The sequence below is a fragment of the Bolinopsis microptera genome, chromosome 2 (assembly GCF_026151205.1).
Source record: "Bolinopsis microptera isolate Bmic1 chromosome 2, MBARI_Bmic_1.0, whole genome shotgun sequence".
Classification (NCBI taxonomy): domain Eukaryota; kingdom Metazoa; phylum Ctenophora; class Tentaculata; order Lobata; family Bolinopsidae; genus Bolinopsis; species Bolinopsis microptera.
This window is the reverse complement of record NC_087073.1, coordinates 17,223,349-17,239,608: the sequence shown is the minus strand read 5'-3', so window position 1 is coordinate 17,239,608 and position 16,260 is coordinate 17,223,349. Positions and strand designations below refer to the sequence as shown.

The following is a 16,260-nucleotide window of genomic DNA, read 5'->3' as shown; positions in this document are numbered from 1 at the left end:
TATATAATTAGTACTTACAGAGTTGTAGAGTAATAGTGCGGTTTAGTTATAGGGAGCAACTATGGAATATATAATTAGTACTTACAGAGTTAACCAGATTCCCAGATTTCCAGATTCCCAGATTCCCAGATTCTCAGATTCCCGGATTTCCAGCTTAGGTTATGTGAAATTTTATTGTGCAACAAAAACGTCCAGTTAAACAGTAAGCTAGTATTCTTTTTAAGTCTGTCACAAGTCGCTCCGGAACTTTCCTTTATACAGGGTGATCCAATAGTTCATAATCAGGTTGCCAAGACCAACATATAGCAACCACAGCAGGTTCCCTAGAAACCGCGATCATCCTGTATATTGAAAATCTTGATAACGTGTTTCTTTTGTGCCATTCTTTCATTCTGTGGTTAACTTTCCGCCGGACATACAATCGCTAGTCTATACTCTATATCTAAAGTATGATAGAGTATGGTCTATAAACCATTACCACCGGCCCTCACTCGGAGTACACGTCTTTACTATAATCCACAGTTCACGGTAGTTTCTACAGATCTGGAGTACATGTCTCTACTATTATAATCCACAGTTCACGGTAGTTTCTTCAGATTTGGAGTACACGTCTCTACTATAATCAACAGTTCACGGTAGTTTCTACAGATCAGGAGTACATGTCTCTACTATAATCCACAGTTCACGGTAGTTTCTACAGATCGGGAGTACACGTCTCTACTATAATCCACAGTTCACGGTAGTTTCTACAGATCGGGAGTACATGTCTCTACTATAATCCACAGTTCACGGTAGTTTCTACAGATCTGGAGTACATGTCTCTACTATAATCCGCAGTTCATGATAGTTTCTACAGATCTGGAGTACACGACTCTACTATAATCCACAGTTCACGGTAGTTTCTACAGATCTGGAGTACACGTCTCTACTATAATCCACAGTTTATGGTAGTTTCTACAGATCTGGAGTACACGTCTCTACTATAATCCACAGTTCACGGTAGTTTCTACAGATCTGGAGTACATGTCTCTACTATAATCCACAGTTCACGGTAGTTTCTACAGATCGGGAGTACACGTCTCTACTATAATCCACAGTTCACGGTAGTTTCTACAGATCTGGAGTACATGTCTCTACTATAATCCGCAGTTCATGATAGTTTCTACAGATCTGGAGTACATGTCTCTACTATAATCCGCAGTTCATGATAGTTTCTACAGATCGGGAGTACACGTCTCTACTATAATCCACAGTTCACGGTAGTTTCTACAGATCTGGAGTACATGTCTCTACTATAATCCGCAGTTCATGATAGTTTCTACAGATCTGGAGTACACGTCTCTACTATAATCCACAGTTCACTGTAGTTTCTACAGATCTGGAGTACACGTCTCTACTATAATCCGCAGTTCATGATAGTTTCTACAGATCACGAGTACACGTCTCTACTATAATCCACAGTTCACGGTAGTTTCTATAGATCTGGAGTACATGTCTCTACTATAATCCACAGTTCACGGTAGTTTCTACAGATCTGGAGTACACGTCTCTACTATAATCCACAGTTCACGGTAGTTTCTACAGAGCTGGAGTACACGTCTCTACTATAATCCACAGTTCACGGTAGTTTCTACAGAGCTGGAGTACACGTCTCTACTATAATCCACAGTTCACGGTAGTTTCTACAGATCAGGAGTACATGTCTCTACTATAATCCACAGTTCACGGTAGTTTCTACAGATCGGGAGTACACGTCTCTACTATAATCCACAGTTCACGATAGTTTCTACAGATCGGGAGTACACGTCTCTACTATAATCCACAGTTCACGGTAGTTTCTACAGATCGGGAGTACACGTCTCTACTATAATCCACAGTTCACGGTAGTTTCTACAGATCTGGAGTACATGTCTCTACTATAATCCGCAGTTCATGATAGTTTCTACAGATCTGGAGTACATGTCTCTACTATAATCCGCAGTTCATGATAGTTTCTACAGATCGGGAGTACACGTCTCTACTATAATCCACAGTTCACGGTAGTTTGTACAGATCTGGAGTACATGTCTCTACTATAATCCACAGTTCATGGTAGTTTCTACAGATCACGAGTACACGTCTCTACTATAATCCACAGTTCACGGTAGTTTCTATAGATGTGGAGTACATGTCTCTACTATAATCCACAGTTCACGGTAGTTTCTACAGATCTGGAGTACACGTCTCTACTATAATCCACAGTTCACGGTAGTTTCTACAGAGCTGGAGTACACGTCTCTACTATAATCCACAGTTCATGGTAGTTTCTACAGATCTGCAGTACATGTCTCTACTATAATCCACAGTTCATGGTAGTTTATACAGATCTGGAGTACCTACACGTCTCTACTATAATCCACAGTTCACGGTAGTTTCTACAGATCTGGAGTACACGCGTCTCTACTATAATCCACAGTTCACGGTAGTTTCTACAGAGCTGGAGTACATGTCTCTACTATAATCCACAGTTCACGGTAGTTTCTACAGATCTGGAGTACACGTCTCTACTATAATCCACAGTTCACGGTAGTTTCTACATATCTGGAGTACACGTCTCTACTATAATCCACAGTTCACGGTAGTTTCTACAGATCTGGAGTACATGTCTCTACTATAATCCGCAGTTCACGGTAGTTTCTACAGATCTGGAGTACATGTCTCTACTATAATCCACAGTTCACGATAGTTTCTACAGATCTGGAATGCAAGTCTGTGCTATAATCCACAGTTCCTACCAGTTTGCAGACACATGACTGTGTGAGCTGCACGCCAGGTTTGCTATCAGTGATTTACTCTGAACAGGTGCAACTCACCCTCCTGTAAGTATAATTTGTGGTTTTATATCGGGGGTCAGCTGTGACCTATGTGTGTGTGTGCAATCTCTTTCAAACGTATACCAGTTATACACTATACTCTGCTTTTTAGGTATACATGCTATGCTCTGCTTTTCATTCGTGCAGAGGTCGTACAATCTCTTTCAAACGTACACCGAGTATACACGATACTTTGCTTTCCTTTCGTGAACACATGTATTTAGCTGGATTCTAGCAATTTTACAAGTCTTTAGTATCGTTTATAGCAACTTTTGCTTAACTTATTAGACGCTCGTGATAACACACAGGTCGATCACGAACGGTGCTAAATGTTCGTAGCTTTTAATAAAAATTGAATTTTATATCATACAGTTTGGTGAAAATGTAATTGATCATATTTATTGAAAAAATAAACCTCATGCCTCTATTTAGTTTTTTAACGTCCCGTTTAAATTTGCATCTTTAATCTCCCATGTCCTAATTCAGTAAAATATATGATTCGGCTTTTAAACAGCGTCAATTCTCTAAACGGATATCAAATTTACCAATTTAATGATTTGCGAGCTAACGATCTAACGATGGAATCTATAAATTGCTGGGAAATTGGCAAATGCCAGACTTCCAAGATCAGTGCAGATCATTTGTCATACCTGCAGGATGTCTTTTCTTGTCGTGTCGTGTCCGTTTAATTCCATATCCTCAGCCCTCCTATCCCATCTCTTATAATCCCACCTCTATATCTCCCTTTTTATCTGATATCCCCCTTCTTATCCCACCTCTTATCCCCTTCTTATTCCCTTCTCGTGCTCCTTCACCCTCGTCATTAGCGACCCTGTCTCCGCATATTGTCCTGGGTGTCATTTTAACACGTTCGTTTGAATACTCTCGTGTTCCATTAGCACGTCTACTCTGGGTGAGAGAGGGGGAGATACTGGGAGAGAGAGAGAGAAAGCGAGAGACTGAGAGAGAGAGAGAGAGAGAGAGAGAGAGGGGGTATAATCTTCATACTATTGAGTAACCTACCTGGTAATCAAGTTCACCCACAATACCCTATTACCCCTGCATCATGGGGCTAACACTAAACACTAAACAAATGTATTCCTTCTAATTTACACGACTTAGCATTAGGCGCGCCGAGCAATATCCAGGGCCCAGGCTCGTATAGTCCGACCATTTAAGCTTTTAAATGGTCGTGTGTCCCTTATAACCCGTGTGCGGCTAACCTAACCGTATATTTTCATGGTTACCAATATCCGTTACATTGGTTACCAATATCAGTTAGCTTGGTTTGAAAATGGTTTGCGTCGCGTCATTTTCATTTGCATGTGTTAGTTGCAATTTCATTTAGGAGCTGTGCTCGGTAACGATAAACGAAGAATATCGTATGCTTATAATAGATATGAGATATGCTTTGAATATTCTCTTTAAGTCTAATCTTATTCCCCCATTCTCTTACAGTGTTGAAACTGTAACTATTGAAATGGGGTAATCATTTAGACACTGGCAAGGAAGTGAACCGTATTTTCTAACACGTGACAGTAATTATAAACAATGGCTCTCCATCAATATCTAAATTTTGTATTGTTCTAGAACATTTTCAGTACCCCCAAATTCAGAAATTTCTAAATTTTCTCGCAAATCAATGGTTCCCCCTTAAAAATATTCTCATGTCCTAAAAAAAGAAAAAAAGGTCAGGTCTTTTATTTCCTCGCAGATTATTTGCCGTCTTCCTGGATGTGGGCGATACCACAATTATCCTTTGGTATGCACAGTTTAGCTGAATTTCCTTTATAGTTTAGCTCAATTTCCTTTTACTCCACAGTATGTTCTAGAACATTCTGCAATGCTCCAGCTGAATATCACAGCTCTTAAACGATTATCGAATCTAAGTGGTCATGTTCATTGTTCACGTTATTGGTAAGTTACAACTTACGCATAATCACTAAATATTTAATCCAAGTTAATATAATGTTCAAGGTTATTGGTAATTTAATAAGTGATTATAGGCTATCATGTTTCAAATCTGCAATATAAATAACGAAAATATGGAATCAAACAACTGTTACAATACCACTTACTATTAGTTCATTGTCCTCTAACGTTCGTATTCTACAAATCTACAAATATTTAGGCCATTAAAGTATGATTATGGGGCATTTAGCAAGATAGAATATTTCTTTCATTCACATTTCTGATTGTTTCTGTTCAGACTCAGTGAGTCTATAATCAGAAATTTTAATGAAAGAAACATCAAATCATGAGACTCAATGATAATACACGATTCAGTCAAGATACGATAGATAATAATGATCTTGGATGAGTATTGGAATGGGTTAAGGAGTGGACTGTACTGATGATTTGAATTATTCATAAAGTTGCAGCATCATTTCTGATGAATAGGGCATCTCAACCTTGCAATAATAAAATTTGTTTTGCTTTCAAATTCGTAACAGTTTTGAGTTTTGCTGCTATAATTGGGGGTAATGTCTATAACTAGGTTTTTATAAAATTCCTGGTAATCTAACCAAATCAATGCATCAATGCTACGTTGATAATTACAATTTTTCACACATTGTAATCAAACTCATTGTAAGTGTGATGTGTATACAAAACTTGTTTGATTATTTAATTCTTTTTTATTGATATACACCATCGATTACTTTTTCTTTGATTTATCTGTATCACATTTGACTTAATTTTTATTTTTGATACATTTTTTAAGAAATTATGTTTTTCGAGAGTGCCCATCGGGGTTTTAAAAATTTTAAAACTGATGCATGTAATAAATTAGAGACACTCATTACGAGGAGCTTTTAACCAATCAAGATACACACAACCTATCTCCCTGCAAGTACAAATTTGTGATTTTGCGTCGTAAGAGGTTCCATCATACACTTCAGCCTTGTTTCAGCTGTGCATGCAGTATCTTTGATTAATCTTCAAACCGAGTAAACCACGGACCAAAATAGTTTTCATTAGCTGAAGTTTGCACTGACAAGCTCAATCGTGTCTTTTCTCATGTTGCGGTTGTAATTGTGCCAGTTGTTTGAAGCTCAGCCAAACCCTGTAACAGATTAATAAGTATGCAAGATCTCGGATCTTTAAGCAGGGCGACCGTCAGTTTTTCTTTTCTCTTTCTCATTTCTTTTATATCTGGTTCTGTAAACCTATAACTATATAAAAAGATCCGAAGTTTCTAATTTGATCAGGCCATATGTCTTAACGCATCAAAAATCTTGATAGATCTCTCTCTAGCAAGCTATAGATCTGTACTTTATATATCTGCACTTTACAGCCCTGGTAGGAGACTCGCTATAAGAAGTGTTCGATATGTTGGGGCCACTGTCAAATAAGAACCACGATACAGGGGGGACCAGGTGTTTTACAGAGAAGAAAGAGGGACCTGTCCAGCTAAAACAATATAAATATAATACTGCCCGCTATGAGGAACAAAGAAAAATAGAACAAATCGGTAGTGGCACCGATAACTCACCTGGCCGGCCTTTTAACGCCACCACGGTAGTTCGTCTTCCGTGCTCACGCTGTACTGTTCTTTGAATTTATATGTTAACTTATAAATCATCCTCATGTTACGTTAGCCAAATTTCAGGTATCTTAGACCTCCGTCAGCCGCTTTAAACATAGCTCATAGCTGTGATCGAGAAATTACAAACTTTTCAAAACCCCTCCCTCTAAGTTGGCTTACTTAATATGTGAACAATCCCTTATTGGATTTAAGGTAGACTTGATCAAATCAGTAGGATTAAACAGAGCTATCTGATCCAGCAGGGGCTGGGTTTTCACTTACGTATAAATTCCATTTTCAGTATGGGCGAAGAGACAAAACCTGTTCATTAGAGATCACCATTTTGGGCTAAAACTTACCATACGCCCGATATATATTGAAACCATCAAATTTCAAAACAAATTCACCGGTCGTGTAATCCATGCGGTAATACAGACCTAGTACGAGAGCCAATTTTGGTACGCCATCTCATTTGATTTAATATAGGACAGCTCGATTTGTAAGGTGCACGTAGTCGATATGATTGTCTAGAATATATCCATACACTTATAATTTTGGGGTGAGAATCTTAATAAAGCAAGACATGGATCGCAAACTCATTATGAAAATTATATTGACGCGGATTTGTTGATCAATCTACCGTCGCAATTTTGATAAGATACGATCCTCAGCTCTAGTGAGTAGAGCTCTGGCCGGTTCTCTGAGTCGAGAGAGTAAGCTGTCATGTGGTTCAAACCAATATCATGGGTTCAGTACAGTAGTAAATCAGTAGTGTGCTTGTTATTTGTCAAAAGCATTGATTTCGCTGCACTGAGAACACCGCTAGCTGAAGCACGCGATCAAGTTTCTAAATAATATCAGGGAGGGTGTCTCCTCTCTGTTTCTAAATAATATCAGTGAGGGTGTCTCCTCTCTGTTTCTAAATAATATCAGGGAGGGTGTCTCCTCTCTGTTTCTAAATAATATCAGGGAGGGTGTCTCCTCTCTGTTTCTAAATAATATCAGGGAGGGTGTCTCCTCTCTGTTTCTAAATAATATCAGGGAGGGTGTCTCCTCTCTGTTTCTAAATAATATCAGGGAGGGTGTCTCCTCTCTGTTTCTAAATAATATCAGGGAGGGTGTCTCCTCTCTGTTTCTAAATAATATCAGGGAGGGTGTCTCCTCTCTGTTTCTAAATAATATCAGGAGGGTGTCTCCTCTCTGTTTCTAAATAATATCAGGGAGGGTGTCTCCTCTCTGTTTCTAAATAATATCAGGGAGGGTGTCTCCTCTCTGTTTCTAAATAATATCAGGGAGGGTGTCTCCTCTCTGTTTCTAAATAATATCAGGGAGGGTGTCTCCTCTCTGTTTCTAAATAATATCAGGGAGGGTGTCTCCTCTCTGTTTCTAAATAATATCAGGGAGGGTGTCTCCTCTCTGTTTCTAAATAATATCAGGGAGGGTGTCTCCTCTCTGTTTCTAAATAATATCAGGGAGGGTGTCTCCTCTCTGTTTCTAAATAATATCAGGAGGGTGTCTCCTCTCTGTTTCTAAATAATATCAGGGAGGGTGTCTCCTCTCTGTTTCTAAATAATATCAGGGAGGGTGTCTCCTCTCTGTTTCTAAATAATATCAGGGAGGGTGTCTCCTCTCTGTTTCTAAATAATATCAGGGAGGGTGTCTCCTCTCTGTTTCTAAATAATATCAGGGAGGGTGTCCCCTCTCTGTTTCTAAATAATATCAGGGAGGGTGTCTCCTCTCTGTTTCTAAATAATATCAGGGAGGGTGTCTCCTCTCTGTTTCTAAATAGTATCAGGGAGGGTGTCTCCTCTCTGTTTCTAAATAATATCAGGGAGGGTGTCTCCACTCTCCTCTCTGTTTCTAAATAATATCAGGGAGGGTGTCTCCACTCTCCTCTCTGTTTGAGATTATCTGGTCGGCGAGATTGCTAAATAAGAAAATAGCGAAGTTGTAAATGGCGCATGACCTTTGGTGGGTTTCAGCGTGCATTCAAATTACATGCGATGACAGCTCACTGATTGTGATAGCGCCGAGACTAGACATTTCTCAGTTTACTACAGTGAGAGTCAGTGACCAAACACTAATCGTCATATATACTGCCGAAACAGTTTCTGCTCACTTTTAGGGCTGGAACACGCCAGTACAGTTTCGCAACAAACTTTTATACTTCTTTGTGAAATCCTGAGCTAAATAATTTGGTACTTTAGATCTCCTTTCAATTTCATTTGCCCATACTAGCCCCGTAATTCGTTAAATAGTCTCAAATAATAATGTTAGCCTTTCTTATATTATAGCTAAATCAGTTCAACATTGTGAGAGATGGCAGTAGAGTACCTAAAATATACAATAGGGCGCAATTGGCGCCAATATGTGGCCTTTCAATCCATTTGCCTTTGTGAATATACTGGCCATTACAAGTCTGGCTGCCATATCTGTAAACGGCGTCAAATCATTAGGTCCGCTTTTGGTTAGCGGTAGATTTATTATCGAACTAAACACGAATCTAAAGTAGTTGTAAGAGACATCCCAAAGATCTGATGTTGATAAGTCCACACAAAGGATTAGTAGAACTGATCATGATTGTAACTGAGTATATTAGGGGCATTTAAGGTGCGGGTCGTTACAAATTTTAATACACCTATAATTTGAATAAGGACTTAGTATTTTAATACATCTATAATTTGAATAGGGACTTAGTATTTTAATGCATCTATAATGTGGGTAGAGACTCATGCAGCATATTTGGCAAATGATACAACACCTATAAAATCTTAGTGGCAAACTTGGTTGCAACAGCCGTGTCACCGCTACTACTGTTGTATATTGCTGTGTAACCATGCTGGGTAACTTCTGGGTCACTGCCGTGTAACTACTGTGTCATTACTATGTCATTGCCGTGTCACTACAGTGTCACCGCTACTACTGTGTCACAACTGTGCATATGCTATAATATGTAGTTCGTACCTTTTTCAGACCCCACTAATCACAATATCGTGCTCTATAACACATGCTGAGATATAATTCATTAATTTACCGGTCCCCGCTGCCGAAGTTATACTACTTGATTTTACATAAGAAATAGCTGAAAATTGTCCGGCTTATAATATGTGACCACTGACCAGCTGTTCCGTACTATAGCCATCATGGAGCCTAAAAACTCACAATTGCCCGGAGATTACTAGTACATGTTGATGATGCAGCTTCTAGTTCGTCGTTCTGCGCCGACAGTGCTGTTCATTTTGTATGGGTGGTATAAATGGTACTATATAAAAGTGATATTTTCAAAGCTTGACCGCAAGATAATATTATTATTTTATAAACGTTTTGGCGTTGTCGAAATAAAAGTTCAAAACGATTTGCAGAACTGTCTAATGTAATTAATTCACCCGCCACATTAAATTCACTGCTTGTATACGTCAACCATGCAGACTGCAGAGCACTAAGTTGCTGTCAGCTCCTTACTATTTTACTAGTAAATAGGTGTAGTAGCGAGTTTTTGAAGCAGTCGAAACCAGATTTCCCTTTAAATGAACAGTTTATCCACGTAAGATCCCTGGGAGTGTTCACTACTTTGGTGGAAATGAAACAATTTCATTTGCTATAATAACCGGCTATTATAGTCACGATTACCATGGTTATTACGGTTTCCCAAGCTCTTCAATACTTTGCACAGCTCCATTTAAATAGAACCTAGCCGACTTTTATTACTTCCTAAACCAGCTGTTACAGTAGTTTTCCACGCCGCTACTTAAACCGCCGCCATTTTTAGTAGAGTTATGAAGCACGGAGGTATTTAAACTTTAAGGTAAATGATTCTTGTGGGTGTTACCTAGCATGAAGCGAATTAAATTTGATAACTATTTTATGCTGTGGTCTGCCAGGATTAAGTTGTGATTATCATTGGAAGATCATAAATTTATAGAGTTACTCCATTGGAGTCAAACTACGTCAAATCTGTATGGTGAAAGGTGATCGTATTAATTCTAGTGGAGTTCAAGATTATTCTCGGATTGCTGATGTTGATAGTAATGTTGATATAATTAGTCTAAAACGCTAATTCTGATGAATATTTTATTCTAAATATCGACAATAGTGTGATAGTGTCTAATCAGTAAAATCTCTTCAATCTGACCAAACTGGTCTTAACTTTTCCCGATCACATCAGTTTCGACGGAATAGATGGTAATATTTTTGCTTCTATCATCCTTTTCGTAATCTAATGCTAGTAATAGTAGTATACTACGGTAATCATCTTTTATCTTTATTACCGTTATAACCTGCTACGGACATTGGACTTATATTATCGTATTGGAAACGTACTTTTTGATCGAATAAAATCTACAAAGAACAGCACGTGTTACTTAAGTTACAAATACTCGAGTATAAGTAAATTACTGATTTGAGTTTAATCATCCCTAGTTATGCTAGATGTCAATAACTGAATTAGGTAATCTTTTAACAGAAAAGTGAGCTCCCTTTAGTTTCCTGGTAGTACTTTAGGAAAATAAAGGGAGCTCACGTGACTGTTAAAAGATTACATGATGCAGTAAGTAACTATTTGTCCCCGGTGGCACCATCAAAGTCGCCACATGACGTGACATCATTTTGGTACTGTGGTTAAAAGTTTATATGATTAATATTTTAATGAAACTGCCGACCTGGTCAACGTTTGTGCTTCTGAGTGATCGACTGTTCTTTATGTCATATTTAAGCGGGCATATCCTGTTCAAACCCAGGATGCACGGCATAAAGAATTTGTTTTAACTTGTTTTAATTTGAATGAAAAATATCAATATAGTTTTAATTTATTTAATATAGTTTTAATTTATTTAATACTATTGACTATCCATCGACCGGTTGTATTATATTGTATACACAGTACACACACCGTTAAAATTCCGTAGAATCAGGATATCATAGTGCAGAGTCCCAACAATGAGTGAGCAGAGCTAATTAATTGTCTTATAACTCCCCAGGCCGCGTCTTATCCTCCACCATGGTCCCTAGTGACCACACCCCATTTTAAACAACCGATTATGTTCTGCACAAACCTAGATGATATGGAAAAATGTAATGGGGTTATATTGATCCAGATCATCTTTCTTTTTGTTCTCTTTCTATTCCATTAATGTATTATCACATTCAAGTCGATAATGGTGCTATATATCTACTACTAATGGTGATCTCAAGCTGAATTATCATATCTTGTATAAGCCATGTTGACTTGTGTCTTTTTTATGGTCTTGCCTGCTTTTAAAACTCCTTTATATCAGATACAGAATCAAAAAGCAAAGTAGTGGTAATTAGGCTTCCTACGTTTTAAGAAACATAGTATTACAGGTGTTCATTTCATCTTGAAGAAGAATCTTTGAAAAATGAGCTTGCCTTGATTGTTCATTATAAGTAATTTTCTTTTAATCTAAAAAAGAATTCTTTAAGCTTTTAAGGTAAATTTTACAGTTTAGAAATGTTCGCATGGCCATTGGTCAGTTATCACGAACCTTACTACGACTGGAGTGTTATGACTTACGAGACCGAATACAGGGCGCATGACGATACTAGTAATATTAAATCCCGGTGGGACCATTCGATTTCAGATATTACCTAAGCGGCCATATTATCAATAATGAGCGTTATGATTGCTGTGTGACTATGAATGATATGGTGACGGTCCCATCCGGTGACATGGTTCGCGCTGATGAACGCTAGCTAATATTTGTTTGAAATAATATGCGCTCTGTTTCGAATGCAAAATTATTTCGATGTTATACATGACAGACAGAACAGTAGTCTTGGATTCGGTTGAACAATAGCTTTTAGCAATTAGCATAAACTGCTCGTGCGACTTTAAGGGACCCAATATTACGGGGTCTCGAGCATAATCGATAATACTACTGTCACTCTTGACACCTTTTATTGGATGGACAGTCAGCTGCCGTTTCCTGGCTCTAAATTGCCTTTGTAATCCCCGAATGTTATTTGTTCTTAGGAGACCATTTAATTCATTTCTTCTATTGAATAAACGATTGAATGTTTTTCATGCTATTCACATTCACCAGTGTTATTATTGCCGGTCTACTCGTATCAAACAACAAATGCTAATAATCTTCACTCTCCCTAAGTCCCTAGTAGGAAAATGATTCAGTCCCTGATCAACAGCAGACTGGAGGTCTTCCTAGCGATCGAGAACATTCTGGTCATGGTGACGGCGTTAGTTGGTAACGCCCTCATGTGTATCTCAGTGGTACGACTCTTGAGAAAGCAGCTGCCCAGCAACCTGTTCATTCTCAGTTTGGTCAGTTGAATCTTTAAATGCACGTGCAGGTTCACTTTGAAGCTTTGGGAAGCCCACGTGTTCAAACACGTGTTCAATACTCATTATGATATTTCAAGAATATTGTAGTTACAGGGCAGACAAAATTAATTTCAAATGAATATGAGCATGACCTAGCACCGACAGTGTTTAAGAATTGTTACAAGCGTGTCAAGTGAGTGTGTGTCATATTGTGCACACCTTCACTAGTATTTTGAGACAGCACTGCAATCAAATTATAATGTGCAGTAGTCAAAAGTGAAAGTAAAATGAATATAAGAATGCAAATAACGCATCTAACTCAAAAGTGAAAACATAAAACTGTACCTCACACAAACCAAATTGATTACAAACTATTCTCAAATAAATTAACACGGCTGCTATAATACATACTTATATTGTGAAACTAAAAGCATGATATTTCTCTTTCTCTTTCTTCAAACCTAAAGTTTCCCTTTCTCTTTATACAACCCTAAAGTTTCCCTTTCTTCAGGTAGTGAGTGATCTAGGACTGTGTATATTCCAGTTACCTGTGGTGATATCCTCCCTTCTCAATCAGCGAGATTACGTACTCAGCAACGACTCCAACTCCTCTGTGGGCAGGATACTCTGCAACATTTCTGGAGTCATTTACTTCTGCGTGAGACAGGTATTAACAGCTGCAACGGCATATTTTGACCTATTGTGAGGATTTTATAATTTTATAATCCTATGGATATTTTACGGCTTAATTTGTCATGAGTCCATCAGTAAATTTAGAATAGTAGTAAATGCTAATTTAAATATTTTAATCATGATAATAAGCATCGCAGCTGTAAAGAAATACTGCCCGCATGAACCACACTAATTAAAATGAGGCTAAAAGGTCATTAATATTCTGGAGAATTTTGAATAAATAGTCCGCAATTTTATAAGTGAAGAAATTAATCCGCGTGGATCAAAGTTCAAATGTGGTTAAATAAATTTAAGTGATATATTTATGGGTTCCTTTCCTTCATTAACAGAGTCTGGAAACACTGCAATCACAGTTTTTTGAAACTGTAGATAAATTACCAATGAAATTGGTTTATATGGACAGATTTTTACGGAAGACCTGATATTCCTAATCATTGTACCTGAACACAGCATAGCGTTAGGTTCAGTAATAAGATACACATTCTAGAGGCCTCATCAGTTATGGTGCACTATATACTACAATATTTGGGGTAATAATCTTGTTTACAGTTATAAATTATTTATATTCCCCACCTGTACGACGTACGTGATACTTATAATAGTGAAGCTGAAGTAAGTAAAATCCACTCATATCAATCAGCCATGGTCCACCTCATATACCACAATATAGCATGTTGACTGTTGAGGTAATCTTGTTCGCTAGTATGATAGTTTATATAATTATACCCCATCCTAGCAACATGCACGCACGTGTTATACAGTATACTAGTCTGATATGAAATCACTATTTATTACAACTATCGCTACTTATTTATTCATGTATATAAGCTGTGATCGCAGCTTTCTATCTGAGAATATGCTTTTGAATTTTGCCTGGAGCACATGTAACTTGATACAGTCATCAGCTTCAGTCGTCATGACTTGGAACATTTTAGTTCAACGCGTAACAGCTGTTTTAAGAAAATACTATTCTGTACCTTGTAAACTAATAGCCCTGGTCTTTCTAAGAACACGGTGCTCAGTCACGAGTCTTACGTCATAAGTTAGAAACCGTTTAACCCAAGCTAGAACCTACAACACAGGTTGTACATCAACTGATGAAGGCTAATGAACTAACGTTAGGTCATGAGTACGGTTTCTCTCTTAATTTGCAGCTGTGCTTAATTAGATCTTTATAAGATAAATGTTTTGAGTTTGCAAAGCTGTGGTTACAAACTAGGTGGGGCGGTAAGTTCTGAGGGATAGAACCAGCTGGCAAACATTGGGTCTTTTTATATTACTATTATGTTTTATATTCACAAGATATATCTTGTATATGATTAGAACTTTAGAAGGTCGGGCGTCTTAGAAATCTAATGAAAAACCATTAAAAGGAATACAAATGAGTTTGAAATCGTTAATCGATGCACATTGCACATGGTCAAATAAATTGTCGTGAACAAGAGATATATTGGCTAACCGTAATGAATTGATACGTTCGCCCATTTCTGAACCGATTTACAAAAAACATATAAATTTTGTTGGTTACTGCATGAAAACTTTGAAAAGGCAGTGGTATATATGGGTATATGACAGGTTCATGGGATTTATGATAATCGAAGAGTAATTGTTGTTGGCGAAATGTATAGTGATTTGTCGTACTAACTTAATCTTTGTCATCCAAATCAAGTTTTCTCCGTTATAAGTATAACAGTGTTAACCTTTCACTTTTCAGATGTCCTTTTTTGCGGTTTGCTTCATAGCAATAGACAGATTCGGAGCTCTGCGGTTTCCTCTTCGCTACAAAACTCTGATCACGTATAAACGATCTGTTGTTTCGTCGGTCAGTACAAAAAGATCAGATTTAGAATTAGAACCTTAAAACATATTCAAATATCAGGAATTTAAGTTTCAATATGTTCTCAAATGCGTTTAAAATCTATGATAATTGCAATAATCGATAAAAGAAATTATCCAAAATTCAGAATAAAGATGCCAAATCTAAATCATATCCTGACAGGTGACAGCGTGGGTGCTTTGCTTGCTGATCGCAGTGATCCCCTACTTCTACTGGACTACCTACGTCTACAGCCCCGTGTTCATCTACTGCATGTGGGACATCATGAACCACCCCGTCCTCATGAAATACGTAGACTTCCTGTTCGTGCCCACCTTCGTGATCTCCAACGCTATTCTAGCCTTCACCTCCGTCGCTAACATAGTGAAGCTGCACACTCTAGCACAGAGGGGTCGAGCACAGAAACTTGGCAACACTAGCTCCCTCGTAAAGGCCTCTAGAACAGCTCTCATGGTCGTTCTGGCGTTCACTATATGCTACGTTCCCCGCTACGCTCTAGTCTTCTTCAAGGTGGACAAGAACACTCCCATCACCCGGTTCTGGTTCTACTACAGATCGATCTCTGAGATGTTGATCTACCTGAACAGTGCTGTCAATCCCCTTATCTACATCTTCAGATCTCGACAGTTTATCCAGGAAATCTCACTGATTTGTGGGACTGTTCAGGTACATTTAGTTGAGAACTCGGCCACAAATGGCAGGTACCAGAGTATGCCCCTTGCTAACCTTGCTTCAAAGACTACTGATATGCTTTCTTTACCCAGGCAGGTGTATGATAGGTCCAGAAGTACAGCCAGTCCCCTGTCATCACATAAACACAACAAGGTAGCGGAGGAGCAGGAAATGTAGATATTTAATAGAACTTGTTAGGTTCGTCACTGGGTATACTTAAGGGGAGATACACCAAAAACGTTTTTGCTCCGAACATCGATTTTATTTTATATTATGGTTCAATAGACAAAAAGAATAAGATTGCACACCTTAAAAGTTTTCTAAAAATATTCCCTCATCGAGAAAAAAAATATTTTTCTTTTTCGAAAATTTTTAAAATTTGGAG

General features: G+C 38.0%; 1 protein-coding gene across 1 annotated transcript; it reads left to right on the top strand.

The window, feature by feature from the left end:
* Positions 1-12,514: 12,514 nt before the first annotated feature.
* LOC134826853 (adenosine receptor A2b-like) lies at positions 12,515-16,052 on the top strand. The gene is made up of 4 exons (XM_063839357.1): positions 12,515-12,673; positions 13,185-13,331; positions 15,081-15,188; positions 15,366-16,052. Exons 1-4 carry the CDS (start codon positions 12,515-12,517, stop codon positions 16,050-16,052), a joined length of 1,101 nt encoding a protein of 366 aa, XP_063695427.1.
* The last annotated feature ends 208 nt before the right edge of the window (positions 16,053-16,260 follow it).